We start from the raw sequence: 23,644 nt of genomic DNA, 5'->3' as shown, positions 1-23,644 counted from the left end.
GGAATATTAACCACATCAACCAAATCTGCTTGAGTTTCCCTTCAGACAGTAAAACACTTAGAACAGAGAATAAGAGATTACAGTGGGAACCTCAGTTTCTGAAGTTGCAGTTCCTCTAATGGCCACTAGATGCTGACCTCAAGTTGTTTACTCACTTCAAAATAGTTTATTCTATCATATTAAACTACGATGGTTAGAATATTCATCGGACTTCAGCTTCTCCCTGCTTGGTGCATAATTATTTAGATATTGTGGCTACAGTAATTTCAAAAAGATGGCGGTGAGTGGTGAACCCAGCTTAACCTTCAAAGTGCACCAGGGCCAATAATCTATCAGACATGTTGTACAGTATGTTTAGAGAAAGTATGTGTTCATCCATTAATGGGTCAATATCTTAAGATATGTATGTTTCATTCATCAAGGTAGATTTTATTCTCATGCACGACCACACAAAGAGCAGAATAGATGGAATCAATCAATCAATTTATATTTGTATAGCGTCAACTCATAACAAGTGTTATCTTGAGACACTTTACAAGAAGCAGGTAAAAGACCTTAGGGGGTTGTTCTGGCAGGTCGTCCATCAACAATCCGGTGGGGGGGAGGGGGGGGGGGGTGGTTGTTCTGGCAGGCCATCAACCAACGATCTTGAGGAGCCTAGGAGAGCTCAAGAGCTCCCAGGAAAGTAGGTGGTTAGTGACTGAGATTTATAGATAAATACATGCAGTAATATGATGTACTGTATATGCACAGAGAGAGAGAGAGAGAGAGAGAGAGAGAGAGAGAGAGGAGCTCAAGGTGCCAGTTCCCCCGGTAGTCTAAGCCTATAGCAGCATAACTAAGAGCTGGTCTTCACCAGCACCAGCCCTAACTATAAGATTTATCAAAAAGGAAAGTTTTAAGTCTATTCTTAAAAATACAGACTGTGTCTGCCTCCCGGACCCTGGCTGGAAGATGATTCCAGAGGAGAGGAGCCCGATCACTGAAGGCTTTACCTCCCACAGTACACTTAGAGACTGTAGGTACCACTAGTAGGCCTGCATTCTGGGACCGTAATGTTCTCTAGGGGCAGTATGGCACTAGTAGCTCCTTCAGGTAAGATGGTGCCTGGCCATTTAGAGCTTTGTAAGTGAGAAGAAGGATCTTGAATTCTATTCTAGACTGTATAGGGAGCCAGTGCAGAGAAGCCAACACAGGAGTAATGTGGTCCCTTTTCCGAGTTCTAGTCAGTACACGAGCTGCAGCGTTCTGGACTAGTTGAAGAGTCTTTAGAGACTTACCAGAGCACCCTGACAAAAGAGAATTACAATAATCCAATCTGGAGGTAACAAATGCATGAACTAGTTTTTCTGCATCATTTTGCGACAGGATATTCCTGATCTTGGATATACTACGAAGGTGAAAATAGGCTGTTCTTGAAATTTGCCTGATGTGAGAGCTAAAGGACATATCTTGATCAAATAGAACTCCTAGATTCCTAACAGTGGTGCTAGATGCCAGGCTGATGTCATTAAGGACAGTCACATCACTAGAAAAAGTCTCTCTGAGGTTTTTAGGGCCTAGCACAATAAATTCAGTCTTGTCTGAGTTAAGTAGCAAAATATTTCTGGTCATCCAGGTCCTAACGTCCTTAAGGCACGTTTCTAGCTTACATAACTGACTGGTGCCATCGGGCTTCATTGATACATAAAGCTGAGTATCATCTGCATAACAATGAAACTGTATGGAGTGTTTCCTCATAATATTTCCCAGAGGAAGCATATATAATGTACAGAGAATTGGTCCAAGCACTGAACCTTATGGCACTCCATGGCTAACGTTGGTGTGCATAGAGGACTTATCATTAACATGTACAAACTGAGATTGGTCTGATAAGTAGGATTCAAACCAACTTAAAGCAGTCCCTGTAATTCCAAGTAAATGTTCTAGTCTGTATAATAGGATCTGATGGTCAATGGTGTCAAAAGCAGCACTAAGATCTAACAAGACGAGCACAGACAGAAGTCCCCTGTCTGAAGCTAGAAGTAGATCGTTTGTAACTTTAACTAGTGCAGTCTCAGTGCTATGGTGGACTCTAAATCCTGACTGAAACTCCTCAAATAAACTGTTGTCATGGAGAAAGTCATACAGCTGATTAGCTACCACTTTCTCCAGGATCTTCGAGATGACAGGAAGGTTGGATATAGGCCTATAGTTAGCTAGAGTTCCTGAATCTAGAGTAAGATTTTTGAGTAGAGGTTTGATTACCGCTACTTTAAATGACTGTGGTACATAGCCTGTCAGTATAGATGAATTGATCATATCTAATATAGAGATGCTAACTAAGGGAAAGACTTCCTTAAACAGCTTGGTTGGGATTGGGTCCAAAATACAGGTTGATGGTTTCGACGCAGAAATAATGGAATTGAGTTCTGAAAGGTCGATTGGAGAAAAACAGTCTAGACTAATATCTGGTCCTGGAACTGTCTCTGCCATATCAGACGTATCTGCACCAGGTAAGGGCAGGAGGTTACTAATTTTGTCTCTGATGTCTAGGACTTTGTTGTTGAAAAAGCTCAGGAAGTCATTACTGCTGAGGGCTAAAGGAATACAAGGCTCAATGGAGCCATGACTCTCTGTCAGCCTGGCTACAGTGCTGAAAAGGTATCTAGGATTGCTTTTGTTTTCCTCGATTAGAGAGGAGTAGTAGGCAGCTCGAGCGTGACGTAGAGGCTTCATATATTTTCTATGACTATCCTGCCAGAATAAACAAGATTCTACGGTTTTGGTCGAGCGCCATATTCTTTCAAAATTTTGCGACGATTGTTTTAGAGTACGGGTTTCTGAGTTGAACCATGGAGCCACTCTCCGCCGCTTGACAACCTTCTGTTTCAGGGGAGCAATCGAATCCAGAGTAACTCTCAGCGAATCCACTGCACTATCAACAAACTGATCTAGCTGAGAAGGACTAAAGCTGTCATAAGAGTTTCCAACTGGGTTGAAACACGGTACTGAATCAAAAACAGCTGAAATAGCTTCCTTAAATCTAGCTACAGCACCATCAGATAAACTTCTAGAGAGCACATTTTTATTAAGCAGAGATAATTCTGGTAAGACAAAGTCAAAAGTAATAAGGAAATGGTCTAATAGAAGAGGATTTTCTAGGAAAACTGTAAGGTTTTGGATTTCAATGCCATAAGCTAAAAAAGATCCAGGGTGTGGTTAAAACGGTGAGTAGGTTCGTTTACACCCTGGGTGAAACCAATAGAGTCTAATAGTGACATGAAATCTGTGCTAAGGCTATCATTTTCAACATCCACATGGATATTGAAGTCACCTACAACAATTATTCTATCACTGCTAAGGATAACATTTGATAAAAAATTCTGCAAATTCAGATAGAAATTCAGAATATGGGCCAGGAGGACGGTAAACTACAGCAACTAGAACTGGCTGAAAGGTTCTTGAGACTGGATGTGAAAGACTAAGAACAAGGCTTTCAAAAGAAGAAAAATTCAGCTTTGGTCGAGGGTTAACTAGAAGTCTAGAATTAAAAATAGCTGCTACTCCACCACCTCGTCCGGTGTCTCGAGGTATATGAGTATTAAAATGACTGGGAGGAGTGGATTCATTTAAACTAACATATTCATCTCGACACAGCCAGGTTTCAGTCAAAAAAAGTAAATCAATATGCTGATCTGATATCAGATCATTCACTAAAAGAGATTTGGATGCTAAGGACCTAATGTTCAAAAGTCCGCAGTGAATTTTCTGATTTTTTAGCAAAATCGTATTCGTAGTTTTGATTCTAATGAGATTTTGACGATTTACGCCTTTTTTTTCTACGTTTGGATGACTTATAAAAACGGGTCTGGACCGGGGGACAGACAGAGTACCTATAGTATAACTACAGTTAGATTCAGAATTACAGCTATAGTGACTGGGAGACAGATCTAAGTGTAAGACTGCAGCTCTGCCTCCTGGTCTGAACTCTGAGTTGTTGTCAGGGTTTTGGACTAATAACCTCTGCTATGTTTCTAGATAATAGAGCTGCACCGTCCAAAGTGGGATGGATGCCGTCTCTAGCTAGCAGACCAGGTTTTCCCCAAAAAGACTGCCAGTTATCTATGAAGCCCACATCGTGTGCTGGACACCACCTCGACAGCCAGCGGTTGAGTGATGACATGCGGCTATACATGTCATCACTGGTCTGATTTGGGAGGGGTCCAGAGAACACTACGGAGTCCGACATCGTCTTAGCAAAAGTACACACCGACTCCACATTAACCTTAGTGACTTCCGACTGGCGTAGTCGGGAGTCATTAGTGCCGACATGAATTACGATTGTATCAAATCTACCTTTAGTCTTTGTCAGCAACTTTAAATGAGATGCGATGTCGCCCGCTCTGGCCCCGGGTATACACCTAACTATGCCCGCTGACTTCGCTAGCTTCACGTTTCGGGCTATGGAGTCTCCAATAATCAGAGTTTTATTCTCAGCGGGTGTGTCGCTGACTGGGGAAAATTTGTTTGAAACGTGAAGTGGTTGGTGGGGAACCGTGTGCTTCGATTTTCGACTATGCTTCCCTCGGACAGTAACCCAGCCACTGCCTCCCGGCTGCTCGGGAGCTACCGGCCAGGTGGCTGGCTAACTACTGCTGCATACGATGGCTCTGACTCAATGGTGCGGAGCCGTCTCTCTAACTCAGACACCCTCGCCTCCAAAGCTAAAAATAAACTACATTTCTTACATCATTATCACCAAAGGAGGACGAGGAGTAACTTAACATCTGACACGTAGAGCAGGAGAGGGAGAGACAGAAAAAGAAGCCATTGTAAAGCTAACTGCTAAGCTAAGCTAAGAGTAGGTACACAGTAGTACATAGTAACACAGTACAGAGGAGAACAGAACAGGAAATGATGCAATACGCTCACCCGTAGTACGTAGCACGTAATCACTGCTCAGGTACTGCTCAGCTCAGGAATGATGACCTTTTATTCTTCCCCATATTGCTTAGAAAACATCAAGATTTGTAGATGTAGTAGTCTATGTAGGGTATACACGAGCACACGAGTGTGTGATCACCACCCACATGGATGAGCATCCACTATGATCCTTAAAATGCTGGTCAGGTGTGCAGGCCACCCAAGTCTCATTTTCCTCTGTTATCTCTCTCTCTCCCCCCCTCTCCCCTCTCTCACATCCAAACACACACAGCTTCAGGAACAGGTGTCGGCTCATAAGCACTTTGCTGAAATCACTAGAACTGGTCTGTAGTCTGCTGTAAGTCAAAGTGAGTGACAGAAGTGATTACTCAAAGATCGGTTTCACATCACGTTGACATTCTGCATCCCTCATTCCTGTTTCAGCCAGATGTGTATCATCACTATCTCTCCTCCCCTCTCTCTTTTTCTCTCCCTCATTACACGCATATTTTCCATGTCTTTTCCTGGCTCATTGAGACTTCAGCTACTCACCATGGCATTCTTCCTCTGTCGGCCAGGGGCCCACGGTTTCTTCCCTCTGGTACTATCCTTGCATAATGCAGACTAAACACAAAAAGGATTTGAGTAGGTCTCTCAGTCCATGACTTCTGATTACAATGACAGAAAAAGGTTATTTGCACAACAGTTTCTGTGAGACTTTCCATGAAGATATTCATATTCTGTATATCCTCTAAAGATATATTGCTCCATATGGACTACAGAATGACTGCCTTTCTCTTTCTGTTACATATTGATGTTGATGTCTTTCAGTAAGTGCTTCTGGAGTTTTGTCTGTGACCCTGAGTGACCCTGTAAATGTTGTATTTAAATCTGAGTTGTGAGCTACACCAGAACATAAGAACACAAGCGGAAATACAGTAACTCAGGTAATGTCCTTGACTGTTTCCATGCACCGATATGTTTAATATAAAAGTAATAACATATCACCAGTGATAACAATAACTCAGAAAAGGGGTCTTTCTGCATGTATGGGACTTAAGCTTTTAATACCATCCATTCACATTCTTAGCTTTTTGTAAGACCGCTGTTGCAGTATAGGCAATTATAACCCAGTTTTCTGACTATTATCACTTTGGTATAAAAGTTGCATAAAGCCTTCTGTAAGAGGCAGTTGTAGAAAGTCAAATGCGTCAAGTGATATCATATGAGTCAGCATCATTTGGAGATAGAGATAACAAGCTTGAAAAGGTTTGTGAGTAAGAAAGAGGTCAGAGGACCATTACTCCATACAGCCCAAACCTTTTCTATGTGTAAGGCGACAGGAGTATCTGACCATAATCTCTGTATCCAGCTGCAGTGCTGGACATCATATTTTGACATGAGAAAATCAAGTGACAAGTTGCCCAGGCAATATTTCAGATAGCCTATGACTGAGTTTTACAAGTTAGGAAAGTCAACTCTTTCTGGAGCAACTCTGTGCTGGAGTAAATATCAATTGCAAGGCTTTAGACTAAGCAACATAATATATGTACACAAACCAAAACAATATATTCAATTAACTTTACTTTTAATTTGTTGACAATGATGTTCACGTTTATTTCAGGCAACATATGATTCTACAATAAGGCAAGCTAAAGCCCTTGTGTAACACTTCACTAGACTTGTAGAATAAAGATGCTGCAGATGTTGAGGCTCTCACATGGCTCGAAATTGAAACGCCTGAGAAACCATTGTAAGGAGCTGTGGAACTAATTCCCTCACAGTCCGCTCACAGACAGCAGCACACTGCTCAATGGACCGCTGACTTCACCCAGTTCAGCTTTTAGTTAAATCGCTTGGTCTGGTCCCACCCAAGCTTTTGTCACAAGTGGGGGAAAAAAAGACCTTTTCAGATCCTTTTTTTCCATCCCTCCTTTCTCTCTCTTTCTCTCCCTCCCTCCTTCCTCAGCATCAAGTGCAGGCTGCGCGGAGCGTCCGGGCTGTGACTCTCTCTCTCAGCCTCTTTGAAGAAGCGATGAGGAGAAGGAGCCGTCTCCCTGCTGATACCAGGACGTCTGGGATGCACTAACCCCCGTTTGTTTTCCACTGGGATCATATTTGTATATTTCTCCGGAAAACAAACAATACACAGCGGATTTGGCATATCCATCAATCGGATGCGAGCAGGTACGCCTCTGTCTTTCACAAAGTTATGATGATCTATCAATGCTTCAATGGTAGAAATATGTTCATTTATGCATGCTTTTAGGTCGCGTATTAGAACCTTTTTGTTTCATTTTTTTTATTTTCTTGGGTTGTAGATTATTTTCCTTTTGGGAGATTTTATCGAATTTTGAAGTCTTGAAGGTGCACAACATTCCTTATTTCTCTCCAGGCCATATTTTGAATCATTTTACAGACGTTTGCCTACTCTTTGCAATCAATGCATCAGAAATCTATTCTTTTTAATTAAGTGATATATTTTAATTTGCTTTTCTACATAGCCTATAGTCGATTTTTTTGTTGGGAAAAAGCGTTTTGTTTCTAGTAGCTTTGGACATCTAATTTAAACCTTATTCAGTGAGCTGTTGTGGAAACTACACGTTTTAGACGTGTTGTTTAAATATTTCAAGTTTTATCTTTAGTCTACATTATGTGGGCGAATTTTCTTAATTTAACCTTTTTTTAATAGAACAATGGAAGCTGTGTTCCTTTTCAAAATAGTTGAAAAACGGTGAAATCAGCCTTTATTTATTTATTTACTGTTGAACTTTACAGCAATTGAAAGTCAATGCCATTGAGTTGGAGATTCAGTTGCTCCACAGCGCCATCCATTGGTCGCCTTTGCTCCTAGGGGCCTCTTCCTGGGACTCCCTCCTCAGAGGGGTGGCAAGGGCACAGCTTCTTGTTCAGCCGACTGCAGCGGAAAAAAAAGTTCAAATGAGCACCTTCTTAGACCAAGAGCCATCATGGCAGCGTATCAGTTTCCACTCTGTGCTGAATAATTACAGGCTTTCAGCTGGATTTGTGTTATGTCTCAGTCTGGATGTGGGAGTATGAATTTCAACAGAATATGAGGGTCATTTTTGTATTCTCATTTATTGGGCCTGTTTCACAGCTTTTGTGGGATGTACTTTATTACAGTCTGTTCGGGGACTGGTTAGATGTTGGCCACTGGGTATGTTTTATTGGATACTGTGTGCTAAACGTCAGCCAAACAGTCCCAACTCACTTGGATGACAATGCACTTACAGTGGAATATGTAGTTTCTAATATGAAACGGGTCAGGCAATATCTCTAATGTGGATGATGGTCCACAGATGATGTTGTCAAGAGCTGAGTCTCATGAGAGCTTTTCCAAACCAGGCAATTTCTCATTTTCATGCTGAAGTTCCATCTAATTTAAATGGAATGTAAAAACCCTTGACAAGCAAACTGCCCCCTAAAGGTTTCTGATACCCCAAACACGAGCCTGTCTGTCAAACATAATTTGAACAACTCAAAAAGCTGTAATGAAAACTGCCCCCAGGAAAAAAATCTTTTGGATTTGCACTCCAGCTCCAAAGCTCCTCAGTGAACAGCATCAAAAAGATTTTCACTCCTTGTATCTGGAAGTAACCTGTGGGACTGTATCACCACAGCCAAGATTACACAATGCTCTGTAGTTAAGCAATGGTCTGATGAAACTATTACATTTTTAAACATTTTTTAGATGGTTATCAGGACTATCGGAAATATCTAGCCCATGAAAGAAAGCATGAAGTAGCAGGCTGTCTGCAGCCAGCACAGTCTCTATGCTTGATGTCATTTGTATGCATGGACAAGGAATGGAGCGAAGCTTAGGAAACCAGATATGGTCATTACTGAAGGAGAAGGTTAACCATTGTGGCAAACCTCCAAGCCACTGTCTCAGCCTGTTCAGAGGATCGGGGTTCATCCTCTCCTCCTCGCTGCCCACAGCCTCCAGTAACACTTAGAGGACATAAATCTCCTCTTAACCACACAGCTAATGCATCGACTCAAGACAAATTCTTTGTGATCTCAAGAATATTCCATAGCCTACACACTGCTACTACATTATTCAAATTATGATGCCAATCAATTTCTGCAAACTTGAGCATTTTGAGGATTTAAGCTCTTTAAGAAAGTGGAGTTTCCTCAGTGTGTTGAGATGCCACAGACTGCTGAGATTCTTTAGTTCTCCAGGCAGTGAGGCTGCCTCTTATATTCTTGGGTATACTGCCTCCCTGTGGCTGTTTTTCTTGAAAAAGAGACACAAAATGTAAGATTAAATATAAAACCTTCTCAGTTCAGGGATGTCAAATATGTTTTACATGTCTGATGTGCTTTTAAAAATTAGACTTTCAGATTTTAAATGAGAACATCTGTCTGCAATACAAAGTTGTATATGCTCCCTGGTATCATATGCTCAACAGTGTCTAAAAACAACTCACTTATGATGTAAAACTGTAATGAGGATGCTGACCTATCAGATAGGTAGTACTAGTAGCAGGCTGAAATTAGTGTCAGAGTACAAAGCCTTGCTAGCAGCTCTGTGTAGCTATTATTTATTGCACTACTGGACAATGTGACATTGTGCTACATGCTAATGTCACCAAGCTAGCATGCTGTTTTGGGGAAAGTATAATGTTTGTTACATCTGAGTTGAGCGTGTGAGGATGTAGATATGCTACAAAGGACTATACAAAATGTAGGCTACATTTGAGAACCTTGGGAATACTCATTATCATAAAGCTAGCTTACCATTTTTCCAGGCATAAATGTGTGGGCTGATTTGTACAAACGTTTCTTATATCTTGACAGTCCTTCCAGTAGTTTTTGAAACATTTCACTCATAACCTCAAATGTCAACCTCATGGTGGTGGTTTCAGAATTGTCAGTCTCATACCACAGTCATGGGGTCCATCAGCTGGAAACCACGAATGTCTGCTGCAATCCATCCAGTAAACACAAATCTATTTGGCTGGATTATTGAAAACCTTGAACTGCTATTGGCACCAGATGAAGCATTAGAACTTGACTTGTTATTTCCCAGCTATATCCTATTTATATATATATCCAGTTATATGTAAGTTTCTTTCTAATTCTGCTGTTTTGCAAAGTTTCCCTAAGTACTATCTCTATTCTTTAAATTTCAGAGCCAGGCCCGACTTAACGATGGGCCCCATACCCCTGTGTGTCCTGCTCCCGCTGACGGTGCTCGCTGTGGTTGTGGCTGTTGCTGCTGAGGGGAATGCAGTGCAGGATGAGTATACCTGGCCACAGTGGAAGGTCCCTCTGGTTAGGAAAAGACGCACCGTGCCTCTCAGCAGCCCAAACTTCTCAGCTCGTCCTCAGTCTGAGCTGAGTGGGACCTGTGGGATTGAGTGTCAGCGTCGCCTCCCCGCCACTTCTCTGGATGACCTTGAACAGCTCCTGTCCTACGAGACTGTTTACGAGAACGGAACGCGCACATATACCTCTGTTTCTGTGCAGGGCCTCAATGAGGTGACTGCATGGTCCGGGAACATCTCGTCCAGTTCACGTCGCAAACGAGAGGTGTACGGCACAGATACCCGCTTCACCATCTCTGACAAGCAGTTTTCAACCAAATATCCCTTCTCCACCTCTGTGAAGATCTCAACTGGATGCTCTGGAGTTCTTGTGTCACCCAAGCATGTTCTGACTGCTGCCCACTGCATCCATGACGGAAAGGATTATCTAGATGGCGTGCAGAAACTTCGTGTTGGTATTCTAAAGGAGAAGTCCAGACGAGGGAAAGGAGGCAAGGGAAGAGGAGGGCGAGGAAAGGGCAAGAGGAGAAAGGAAGACAAAGGCAAAGAGGAAGTGGAGGAGAAGGAAGACAATGGTGGTAGAGGAGAACGAAAAGGAAAACAGAGAGGTGGAAAGAGACGGAGTCGTCGCAGTGCGGAGTCTGAGAAACCTTCATTCAGGTGGACCAGGGTCAAGCAGACCCAGGTCCCTAAGGGCTGGTTCAAAGGTGTGTCTGACGGACTCGCTGCGGATTATGACTACGCTGTTCTGGAGTTGAAGAAGGCCCCAAAGGTCAAGCACATGGATCTGGGTGTCATCCCCTCCCTGAAGAAGCTCCCTGCTGGGCGGATCCACTTCTCTGGCTTTGATGACGACCGGCCTGGAAACCTGGTGTACCGGTTCTGCTCCGTCTCAGATGAGTCCAACGATTTGTTGTATCAGCACTGTGATGCCAAACCGGGCTCCAGCGGCTCAGGAGTCTACATCCGCCTCAAAGAGCCTGGCAAGAAGAAGTGGACGAGGAAGATCATTGGGGTGTTTTCTGGTCATCAGTGGGTGGATGTAAACGGGGACGGGACGCAGCAGGATTACAATGTGGCAGTGAGGATAACTCCTCTTAAATATGCTCAGATCTGCTACTGGGTCCACGGGGACTCGAGCGAGTGCCGGGTAGCTTAAAACACCAAACCCTCAGACCCTTCTTTATACAAGGGACACCCTGACTACTCCCACCTGTCATCACCTCCCTGGGGCCCAACGACTGCCTCTCCTCTTCCTGCCTCCCACCTCACCTCCTGTGCCTCCCAGTGACTACACAAACACTGATCTACACAAACACACACACATGTACACAATTCATAAACAGCCATACAGACTCAAGAGACCTGTGGCTCTTCAGCTTTTTTAATTTATTTGCTAAAAATAATTGAGAAAAAAAATATTTGTAGGCTATTGTTCTGTATTTTTTTTTTTAGATCATTCAGATCTGCAATTTTGCTTTCCATTTTGACTCTTTTTTAATATATCATGTTTTTGGATAAAACAGTGTGCAAAGTCAAATGTTTGTGAGGAAAGACTGGGTAGTTCATCTTATGTTTCAGTTAGGCTTTGTATGGAGAGACTGGCAAAAGACCGAGGACAACTAGATGATTTTTCTTTTGAAAGTGATCAATCTTGAAATATTGAGGTAATTGTTTTTTTTAAACATTATATGGATCAAGCTGGTGTTTTTGCATTGTGTATATCTAGAAATTATTTTTTTTTGTTTTTACAAATACCCTTTAAAAAGTCTATTCTTCTGTCCAAATAGAGAAAACAAGTTTAAGGATTTTAATCAGAGGATTTTTTTTGAAGTGTGAGTCTCACATTAACCTTTCTCTGTTCTTGCAACACAGTGAAATGTGCTCACATTTTTGTGCACATAACTATATCGGTGCTCATCCAGAAGACGTGGTGCTAATTTATGGAATTATAAACATTTTGTTCGTGGGCTTCTCAAAATATATTTTTGGCAGCCTAGAGGGGAGCTATGTATTTAATGTCAGGCTACATTTATGGGTTGTGTTAATGACCCATTTAACCATTTACTTGAGCTGTTGAGATTTCTCTAATTTTAAGGGTAAAATGAGATTGTAAAAGCAATGTTGTTATATGCTTACATATTTATATCTGGGATGTGATGTTTTTTTTAAATATCCTTTCATGTTGTTTATGTTTCAAACCACATATGAGTATCCTTTGAATACCAAATACCTGACTATAATGAGGCGGATTGGAGTCTACCAACCATTAAACCAAGATTACAATTTGTCTGTGTCTGTATGTTTGTGTGTGTCCATAACTAATTCTGATTACATCAAATATTCTACCATACTCTGGAATGTGGTTAAAACCGTCATGAGACCGTTTGGGGGATTATTCTATTTGTCTTGCAGAATTGTTTTATGATAATAATTCAAATACCTAATGACAACGATAAAGCTCTCTTTTATAGTAATAAACCCTCAGAGCATGCCTTTACACTGCAGTTTCTTTCAGCTCTAATGTTCTATGAAGCTTTTAAGTGCTTTTTACTTGCAACTTCTTTACTGTTTAACTCCTATTTTCTCATCAGCAACATATTCGACACAGTGGTGAGTCTGTTGAGGCCCTAGACAAAAATTAAATGAGGCACCTCAAACGGCGACCAACAAGTCTCCCCACGTCTTACTCGACTCGGCCAGCAGAGCACACAAACACAGACACACTAAACTGGAGGCTGCTCTGCTAGATAAGTTAACGTCAAAGAACAAACACCATGATTTAATGATAGCAGAAGTTGTGTTCCAGTTTCTCTTACCCATAGTTAAAGATAGACTAGCAGCACTCCATAACTATTATAATGAATCATCATAATCTGCTCCACTTACCTGTCCAGCTTTCTTTTTTCAAAATTCTTCATTTCCTCAGGGGGAACTTTCATTGACAAACAAAAGTTTGTCAGCCCTCGAGTGCACCCTACTGGCTCAGGCCCCCAAGCAGTTGCCTCCCTTGCCGGTTGACAAGCAACTCCTCTGATTCAACAGCAGACATCTATTTTCAGTGAGAATATCCGATAAACTCACTGTACCATACATGCACTGCACACACATCAACTGCTGCAGACAAAGAAATGGTAAGCTGTTGAGTATAGAGGCAATAAGAGGCCAAAAAGATAGGTATTTCAAATGACAAAATAAGGGAAATTGAATATCTGAGGGAATTTTGCAATTATAAATTTCAAAGTGTTGCTCCATTTCATTTTTATTTAAATTAAATCTTTGTAACGTGATAATATGTCAATCTTGCATTCCGGCAGCAGATGATGGGGCCATCCACCAAAACATCTACCAAAACATCAATATAACAGTCCAGGTCTATGGTATGAACACAGCCGGTGCACCCTTACTTAAAGGATAACTACTGACTGCAGGTGTACTGGGCATCAGTTAGTTGTAATAAGTAAAAAAAAAAAAAAAAAAAGGTCAGAGCAATAAACAGGATATCTGAAGAAAACCAAGTTCTCAAACATAACACAGTGAATTTGATATTAATAGGTCCATATTCATGGGGCGCTGGATAGCCTAGTGGTTATGTTACCCAGCCCATGTACGGAGGCTATGGTCCTCGTAGCAGCGGCCCACTCTCTCCTCCCAACATTTCATGTCTCTCTTCAGCTGTCTTTATCTAATAAAAGGAGTCCATATTCCCAATGCGACCAGAAACTAAGCAACACACACTGTGGGGCTTTTGGCCACTTAAAGAAACAGGGCCCTAGGGTAAGATAAGGTTTGGTAATGGGGCCTCTGTCATCAGTGGTGATTTTCCTAAAGCTGTGGTGGGATGTAAGTAGTTCCCCTTCTGACAATTCTATAAACTTTAAGATGTGGAAGAAAAGAGAAGCCTTCGTTGGCAGTTCAATCGGTCATAGAATTTATTGCACCTCAAAGGGCTTACATGCACTGGGGAGGGTCCTCAAAAAATAAAATGAATTTACAACTAAACAAAAATACATTTTTAATAATTCAGCCATGAAAAATGTCAATTATCTCCCATTTTTTTCTCGGAATCACAACATTTTCTCACAACCAATTGCTTATTCAGTCCATAGAAATGACAACACTGAGTAAACTTTACATTAGTCTGATTTACAGCACAGGACTTGAGACTCCGGTGGTATACAGCTGTCCAAATGCATATGAACATGTTGAATTTATGGCAAGTGTGCAGGAACAGAGGGGCCTCTGTTAGGATGCTTTGGGAAACAAGATTATGGCTGGATGCACAGGGGCTTCCTGTTGATTTACACAATGTACACATCACTCCCATGTGGCCGCTAACAATATGTTTACTGTTCAATTCACAATTGGCCAAAGGTCAGCAACAATCAAATAAAACAACTTGAGCAGAGCATATGTTCAGACAGCAATCAAACGTGACTTTTAATAAATCCGTTCATGCTTAAATCAGTGCAGATTGAAACAGTTACTTTATCTCATTTTGTACAACTGCACTTGAAACAACAGGTTAACAATATGGAATTTAAAGGTACCCTGTCGACTTTTTAGACATCAAATAGTGCCATGATGCAATGTTGGATGAGCAGGCCTCTGCTTGTAAACACTTGATGTAAAGTTTTCAGGATGAATCGTCTTCTCATGTTTTATGAGACCATACATTTATTTAACACGTTTGTTAAGCTAAAGGATACAAAAAATGTTATTCTGTGATAAAAAGTGAATGTAAACAGAACGTTATTTAGACGCAAACTATGCAGGGCACCTATATGTTCCTGATTTTTTGAGTTTTGAATGCTTTGAAATCTGAATTGCCACTCAAACCACACATCAGCATGAAAGACGTTTAAGTTTTGGTTTGATTGGTCTGAACACAGAGTTTGATACAACAATAAAATAACTTACTCTAAATACAGAAATAACCATACTGACCTGGTCATAATCACGATGAAAGCACAGGCAACAAACATAACCACATGGGTAGTGTCAAATCTGTAGGTAGACATTGTACAGTTACACTGACGGAGAGTTTGAGTGAACCTCTGTGATCAATAACCAAAGCCTTCTGTACCGTAGGAAGTTGTAAGATATGTCCTTTAATAGCATTGCCAGCACATATCGACAGCAGTTTGAGGGATAGATCTAGGAGCAACAACACATAGAAATAACATTGGACAAAAGGACAAAAAAGGAACATAGAAAAATGAGTAGAAAAATCAAGAAAAGGATCACTTCTTGGTCTGGTATGATTCAGAAGCCCATATAGAAGTTAATATACAGAAAACTGATCATATAGCCGTATTCATTTTTGTTTTTAAACACTTTCAAAAGATGACGGGAAAAGGAAGGATACTCACACAACTTCTTACAATTTCATGTCAGATTCACATTTATATTTCTCTTCAACAGACACACAGAATAGATACATAATCCTCGCCAGAGAAACCTATGTACAGCACATCAAAGAGGGCCTTTCTGTAAACCACACGTCAACATCTTCTGTTGAAAATCTATCAGGGCTTTGTTTACCACTTCTATCCAATCAGAGATCGACAAAGAGAGCTCCTCCCCCTTCATAAGGAGGCAGAACACATATGGGATGGAGCTCAGGACAACCAAAGCAATTCCATTCAACTCAACACTAAATAAGGAATCTAAACACATACGCCTTCACGTTCACTCACCTCATTTGTGTGGTTTTTGTCGGGGTTTGGAGTGATTTTCTTTTGACAAAAGATTAGTACATCTACATAAGCACACGCTTGTATTTTTTTTCCTCATAATAATCAGCTATGTTTCACTTTCACAGTTTGTGCTACAACATCATCACACAGGAGACGGGTGGGGTGTTGATGGCGGGGGTGGATAAAAGAGGCTCTTGTAAGGTTGAGTAGCTGATCATGGCTGGCATCCTGAGGTGTTAACAGACACCAGGTAACAGGGCAGAGGGCCCTGCTCCAGAAAACAAAAGCTGGAACATAGAAACAAAAAAGAGTCAGGTCGTGTTCATGATTTCATACGGACTGTAGGCCACCAGCTGCACAACAGAGAATATCAGACTATCCCAACACTGAACAACACTACCTGTTTAAGCTGAAGTGATGAGGGCTACAAATTAGCAAATGAGGACTTGAGCTTTGAAAGGAGTCTGCCCCTGTCACTTGATGAAGTGCTGTAAAATAGCCTGAAATTGGACTTTCTTAAATCTTAATTATTAAAAAAATTAAAGGCTTTATGTGATTTTTTGATCCAGCAGATGTCGCCCTTGAGCACCAGCATGAAACCAAAACAACTTGCGCTGCATTGTTGTGTTAGCATGCTAATGCTAGTGATCTTTATTATGCTCGTATCTTAACACTGCATGTAAATTTACCTGAAATGAGCATGATCTAGAAACACAGTTAATCAGTGAGTACAGTATGTTATTCTTCTTTTCTCTAGTCCCTCAATTAAACAACTTTTATACGTGAGGGGAGGAGTCAGCCGGCCGTCCCGACGATGTAAACAAAGTGAAGATAGGACTCTCTGAAACTGAAACTGAACTCTGAAAACATCACAGACAGTGGGACTCGGGTGTTACACCCATTGTAGACAGTCATGACTCACAGAGTTATTTTCAGAGGATATACTTGATTTATATTACATTTAAGTGTGAAAAATCACATATAAAGCCTTTAATTAAGATGTTATTTCTGTCCCTTTAAAAACATAAAAGAAAACATGCCTAGCTTATTTTGAGTTCATGTAGTAAAAAAAACCCCCCAAAAAACCCTGTATGTACCCTGAACTCTCACCTGGGGCATTATAAGAAGTCCTTGAGGTCGAGCTCTGCCAAAGGGTCCTTGGGTTTCTTCGCACTTTGGCTTGCAGGTCCTGGAGAGAGCTAAGAAAAAGGGAATACAGGTTTCATAAGAAAAGCATTAAAAATAGCTACAGAAACGTTATACAGCATTTATTAAGTTTGTCAATAATCTTTTGAATGTGAATTGTATACTAAGGCAAGCAAGTGGGTTACTACAGGGAATTGCAGGTAATATAAATTGTTAGTGGTGGTTACCGGTGCTCCTGGTGCAGCAGCTCCAACCACCCCAGTAAAGGGAGGTCTCATCATGGGCTGTCCCATCATGGGCTGTCCCATCATTGGCTGCATCAAGGGAGCTCCAGGTCCTCCTGCAGGAGGCTGAAAGTGGATTGGTGATGATGGTGAATCACCATACAGCTCTGAGATAATCTGAATAGTATGTGTTTGTGATCACAGCAAATGCAGTTTTTGATTTGCAGGCTCACAGCAAAAATAAAGATGTTTTTCAATTAAATAAAACACTCACCATGCCAAAGCCAGGCTGTGCACTCATTGGTGGCACCATGACAGGTGCAGCGGCTACTGGTGCACCAGGAGCTCCAGGGGCAGCCCCAGTCTGGAGACACAGGAAGAAGAATATGTATAAGACAATCCTGAATCTAATTCAGATAGTTTCCATAGAGCCACAGATTGTGGAACTTCTATAATTTAATTGTTAGCATTATGGTTGCAGTAATGAAAAACCACAAATAATGTATTTTGTGATGTTTTTGATGTGTGCTAATAGCTATAGCGTAAGTCTGTGTGTATAGGTAGCACTCTAAAGTTATTTTGCATAATTTCCATTTCTGATGAAGTCTTTCCTCAAGATGGGGATTTTGATGTCCATGCGGGTCTTACCATGGGGGCTCCTGGTGTTCCCCAGCTTGTGGGAGCTACCTTTGGCGTCCAGTTAGCACCTCCTGTCAGCTTCTTCTCACCCAGCGGGTCCCTAAAGGAGATCAAAAACGTTACACCTCAGACTCATCCCATTATAAAGGATGGGACCAGTAGGAATCTACACACAGAGAGACAGATTGATCACTGTCAAATACAATTTAAATCAATTTAATTATGAAGCTATACAGGATTGTTTCCAGTCATTCACCAAAGAGAATTTATGTGAATTTCTCTAATACAATACAAATCATTATTTTCATTGAAATGCACACTTACTTTTTCTTTACTCCAAGGTCTGAATAGAAAAAGAAAGAAAGAAATTAATTTACAACTACATTTTTTAGTCATAAATAGCTGAGCTCTGAACAAGACAAGCTATAAAGCCCACCTCCAATCAGGTTGGCCAGAGATGAGTCCAGGTCTCCCCCTATGGTTTTGGTAGGAGGTGGTGTGGCGGGGGGAGCGGCTGCAGTGCCTCCCATTGCAACAGGAGTTCCCATACTTCCTGCTGTGCTTCCACCAGAGCTCCCCCCGGTGCTCTGAGGTGTTACAGCTGGCATCAGCAGATCACCTAATCCACCAAACACTTGAGGGGAGAGTGGCAAAAGCAGGAAATCAGTGAAACAGAGATTAAAATCCAACAAATCCCTATTCTAGCTACGACTCGAGCAGAGGTATGACAGGGTGTTATAGTGAAGGGGACAGTCTAGCCAGGACAGCATCATTAGTCAGCTGTGCAATGCATGCACAATTTAGTGCTGTAGTGAAAATGTATTTGAGCATTCAATTACAGCAAGCACTTGGCCAGTTGCTCAGCCAGTTTACATTGTCCATCTCTGGAGTTTCCACTTGCTGGTTTAAGTCACAGCCCTGGTTTTGAACCAGGTGGCATCTTGGTGTGTTTCCAGGTCTATATTCCAACCAGGCGATACAGAAGCATCGTGTTGTGAAAAGTCAGGGAAACGGTGTACAAAGCACCCAAATAACTTTTCATCAAGATCACTTGTAATGTTCAAAATCTCTTTCTTTGAGTTAATTGTAAACTATAAATATAGTCCACCGTTATCCAATAACTATTACAACCATTTATTAAAAGGCTTTATCAAATGATTTCATCCATTCTGTCATTGCCTTTAATTGACTAGTTTAAGCATTGATCCCATACTTTCAGTTAACTGTTAATGAATGGTCCGATACTCATAGCCTATGCAATACCCACATGAACATGTCATGCTCTGTGAACACATGTTCGTTGTTTGTAACCACAGATTATTGGATTTTATATAATGCTGTAGCACAGTTATGTCATTGAAAGGTGATGTTTTGGCATTTAAGACTTAGAATGAAAACCTGAAAACTCTGATGCACACATTGGCCTTGATGGCAAGTGGTAACTTCAAGAGCAAGGGCAAATAAAGATGCATTTGACATAAAACAAAGAACAATACAGTTATTTGTCTCAGGCAGGAAGCGACCAGGGGTCTATTGCAGCATGCGAGTATAGAGGACCACTGAAGGAAGACTTGTCCAAACTGCATATGCATCACTGAGTGGTTAAACTCACCAATAACAGATTAGAAGAAGCAAGCAATGACCCAGCAAAGTGAAAGGAAGGTGGAGAAGGTTGGAAAGATGTGTGTAGCATAGAAAAGTAAGAGTAAAAAAGAGAGAGAGAGAGAGCGAGAGAGAGAGAGAGAAAAGCCAGATTAAAGAAAGGGGTGTGGTGAGTAGGCGGAGATAGCACAGCATTTCAAAAGATGTGGGGCGTTCAAGAGAGAGTGAGAGAAAATTATTGCAAGAGAGGCAGCAGTGCTAAAGAGTTGAGCAAACAGCAGAAATAAGGAGGATAGTGACAGCAGCACATGTCAGTGTGTCATTCATGCAATAGTTAAGCTCTGAGCAGGACACGGTAACCATGGTTACGGTAGGACCAGAGTTTTAATGAACCAGAGCAGATTACTGTGCAAATACTTTTTAATTTTTGTAACATTCACATTCATGACAATAAATGGGGAAAGAAATCTTTGCAACCCATGATCCACTTACTTGAAGCATCAAAGCCTCCAGAGGGCGCTGTTGTGGTGGTTGCAGGTTCTAGTGCTGCTGCGAGTACAGGGGGTGTGGGAGAAGACAGGGATCCCAGAGCATCAAACCCTGACTCAAGTAGGTCATTCTGCAGCGGGGCTGGGGCTGGAGCAAGAGCTGGAGCCAAGGCTGGAGCCAGAGCGGGGGCAGCAGTGGGAGCCAGGGTGGGGGACATCAGGCCTAAGGGGGATAACAGACTGGACTGTTGCTGTGATCTATTATGTAGAACTATACTTAGACCCAACTCAATCCCACGAGAAAAAAAAAAAACATATCAAAAATGAATTTGTTGGTCTTGTTTACTGTGAGCAAAAAAGTAATAAGAAGGGCCAAGGTAAAATATGTATGTGCAAACACAGGAATATTTCTATATCCACTAATTATATTTAATTCAAAAATGTATTTATACAGTTTAAAGTTACAGGTACAATACACATTCATAAAATGTCTGTAATGCAGCAGTTTAGCCATCATGGCTAATGTTTAGCTGTAGTCCCTGGGCAAGTGAATGTCAGCACAAGAGACACACAAGGTATGTTAAGACAGATCATCAATACTGTACACTTAGCAGGGCAAATATAGGACAGCAATAGTAAAACATGGACTAAAATGAGACATCTAGACGCACACATAAAACACTGAAAAGTTGGACAACATGCTACACAGAGTCAAACAAGACAGAAACACTGTACACCTAGCAATGCACATAAGATACCTAACAGCAGGACAACACAACACAAGACATTGGACTACCTGTACATTAGAATGGGACAGCATAACAATGTAGGCATAGGACATCTAACAAGACACATGTAAAATACTGAAGAGCAGGAAAACAGTACGTACGTGTCCAACATTTTAACATTGTAGATACAGTATTTATATTAGTGTACATGTAAACAGGATGTCTGTGTGCTCATATGTTGAATGTGTTGAAAATGTTCTTACATTTTCAGAAATAAGGCCAAAGGTTGGAACAAAGTCATTTTTTAGTCATTAAGTATTTGGCTGACAACAGAAGAGAGTGATAGATGGACAAGAATATGACATCACTGTGATGTCACATTTATAGACGTTTCTTAATTAGTCTGAGGCCATTTTGGCTCTGCAGTTAAATGCAGTATAAGCAGTCCTGCCAAGTTGGCTTCATTATTAATCTAACAAATGGATATTGTTGATTACTTAAAGCCTCATTTATTAATCAGCATCAAACATTTCTCTCACAATAGAGCTGGCATAGAAACTTTTCCCAAGACAGCAGCTGTCTTGTCCATATTCGCTCGTAATTTAAGCTTTTCCAATTCACCAATGGTTACCATTGAAATAAACCAGTAAGAGGAGTCTCACCTCCCAGCAGGTCATCTCCAGGCCCTCCAGGGGCAGAGCTTTGGGTCTCCTCTGCAGGACTACTGAAAGAGTCTGCAGGAAGTCCAATAATCCACAATGCAGCATGGAGGGCAGAAAGGGGTAAGAAGTCAGCCCTGGACCACACACTGGGACACGGTGCGGGTAAGAGACAAGGTTATTCTCATAAACACAAAAGATTAAATAAAATGTCACATGAACTTAAGAAAAAAGAAGATGGTTTAGATTGACAAGGATTCCTGATCATGATGGGTTGTTATATTTTCATCCAAAAGTATACTGATTCTAAAAACGTAAGAACATTTCATACCTATATGTTGCATGATTTATTATGGAATGGGATTTGGTGCAAAATATGAGGAAATGATAAACAAAACAAAAGTACAGCCATGCAGCCTGGCTGTACTGATTTCGGCTAATTTATTTGAGTTGGGTTGCTCACAAGCTAGCATTTACCCTTTAGCACTAATCAAAAAGTATATCGCCAGAGCCAATGTGAATGGCTTTAGTTTAACAGGTAATCAGTTATGAGACAATTTCCTGAACATATGAATTATCTTCCATGATTATGACATGTTGCTTTTCAGATTTATTTCCTGTTTAAAAGATGTTATGATTTACTTAAGCACAATTGTGTTATCTTAACTGTAGTTATTATTTTTAGTCCTATTACAAATGAGTATAAAAAAAACCCTCCACATTTTGATTTGATCAATATGCTTCACAGCATCAATCTATCTATGAATCCATCCAATACATTGTTTGTAATGAAAATACAAAAAATATTTATATTTATTTTCTGTGTTTTTAGGGCCTGCACCATCATTTCAGATGTCTGTCCAAGAAGTTTCATATGTCTACAGAACTCATTGTCACTTATCACTGTGATCCAAAAGTTGTAAACATGTTTAATTGCAACCACAAATTTCAACCTTTGAATGAACTGGACAAAAGTTTAGATCAAATAAGCGACAGTCAGACATTGCAGTATTTAGAGCCATGCCATAAAAGATTATTTCCTGATATAACACCAGTGACTTGAGAATTGAGTTACATTCATAACAAGGGGAGGCAACTACTAGATAATTGTCTGTCCTTTTTCAGTTTGTCACTACAACTACAGAATCAAACTCACTTGGTTCAGGCAATTATTCTTGCACTTACTGTGACAACAGTTGATGATTAAAAAAAATACTCAGAAGAGGAGAGTAGAATTAAAAAATGCACAAAAACAGCTAAATTCAACAATTGATATTATGAGGAAACATTGCTGTTTAGAGAGGTGTACAGGTGTTCTGAGGTACAGTACCCAGCAGGTCAATGACAGGTGCCGGCTCTGCTTTGGGTGGAGAGGAGGCCTCTGGGACAGGAGCTGCAGCAGGAGCAGTGACTGGAGAAGTAGCAACAGGATCTGGAGCTGTAAATGAGTCTGAACAGAGAGACAGGCGGAGACATAAGCAGAAGAAAGAGATTCAATTACTCTCAAGTCTCAACGGCTGCAGTTATCATTGGCAGCTTTAGAACCAAAGAAAGAATGCTTTTTTCATGCACTATTATTAAGCCTGCTCTAAAGGGTTAGCAGACATGCAGAGGGGAAGAAGGAGAAAGAAGCAGGCATCTTTACTGTGTATCCACATCCTTGAAGTGTGCACCATTTTGAAGTACAGGACTGGCTTGCATGCACCAGCACCAATAAAAAATCTTCATATAGTTGAGGATGGTTGCACTCTTCTTAAGTAAAGGAAGGGAAAACAGTGATGCAGGAAAGACAAAGCAGCTTTACTCACCAGTCACAATGTCCCCAGACAGAGCCGGTTCGGGCAAAGGAGAGGGCCCGCGCGAAACAGCAGGAAGGTCTAATTTACCAACGCAAGCGAGAGGCAGAATACAAGAAAGAAGAAAACCATGGAGGTTGGGGAGCAAAGAAAATAATTAGCGTGGCAAGTAGAAAGATACAGCGTTGATAGAAAGCAGCAAAAAAAAAAAAAAAACACTCCAGGACTGGACGAGTGGGTAACATGCACAGTTTTCATAGCACTATGGGGCACAAACCACAGACGTGTAGGGATAAAACAGTTGACAGAGGAGTGGACGTATGGTAACCAGAAGATATGAAGAGGTTCCACACAGAGAGAAATGGATATCAACTCCTGTACCTGCACCAAAAAGGTCTACGCTAGGAGTGGTAGCAGCTTTGGATTCTGTGGTAGGGCTTTGCTCAGGCTTATCAAGCATATCT

At 41.1% G+C, this 23,644-nt stretch overlaps 2 protein-coding genes across 2 annotated transcripts in view; one reads left to right on the top strand and one right to left on the bottom strand.

The window, feature by feature from the left end:
- Positions 1-6,850: 6,850 nt before the first annotated feature.
- prss35 (serine protease 35) lies at positions 6,851-12,489 on the top strand. The gene is made up of 2 exons (XM_061051199.1): positions 6,851-7,092; positions 10,065-12,489. Exon 2 carries the CDS (start codon positions 10,084-10,086, stop codon positions 11,356-11,358), a length of 1,275 nt encoding a protein of 424 aa, XP_060907182.1. The 5' UTR covers positions 6,851-7,092; positions 10,065-10,083; the 3' UTR covers positions 11,359-12,489.
- A 1,617-nt stretch (positions 12,490-14,106) lies between these two features.
- Positions 14,107-23,644, bottom strand: part of snap91a (synaptosome associated protein 91a) — a 51,293-nt gene continuing 41,755 nt past the window's right edge. The window contains exons 18-29 of the mRNA XM_061051208.1: positions 23,562-23,642; positions 23,193-23,261; positions 22,715-22,834; positions 21,388-21,459; positions 20,002-20,220; positions 18,344-18,541; positions 18,232-18,250; positions 17,917-18,007; positions 17,543-17,632; positions 17,272-17,394; positions 16,996-17,097; positions 14,107-16,185 (exon numbers count right to left, since the gene is read on the bottom strand). Coding sequence (XP_060907191.1) covers positions 17,017-17,097; positions 17,272-17,394; positions 17,543-17,632; positions 17,917-18,007; positions 18,232-18,250; positions 18,344-18,541; positions 20,002-20,220; positions 21,388-21,459; positions 22,715-22,834; positions 23,193-23,261; positions 23,562-23,642 — 1,163 coding nt within the window. The 3' untranslated portion in view covers positions 14,107-16,185; positions 16,996-17,016. The remainder of the gene's footprint in view (positions 16,186-16,995; positions 17,098-17,271; positions 17,395-17,542; positions 17,633-17,916; positions 18,008-18,231; positions 18,251-18,343; positions 18,542-20,001; positions 20,221-21,387; positions 21,460-22,714; positions 22,835-23,192; positions 23,262-23,561; positions 23,643-23,644) is intronic.

The sequence above is a fragment of the Labrus mixtus genome, chromosome 11, assembly GCF_963584025.1.
Source record: "Labrus mixtus chromosome 11, fLabMix1.1, whole genome shotgun sequence".
Lineage (NCBI taxonomy): Eukaryota > Metazoa > Chordata > Actinopteri > Labriformes > Labridae > Labrus > Labrus mixtus.
The sequence above is the reverse complement of the archived record's forward strand: the minus strand, read 5'-3'. Positions and strand labels throughout refer to the sequence as shown.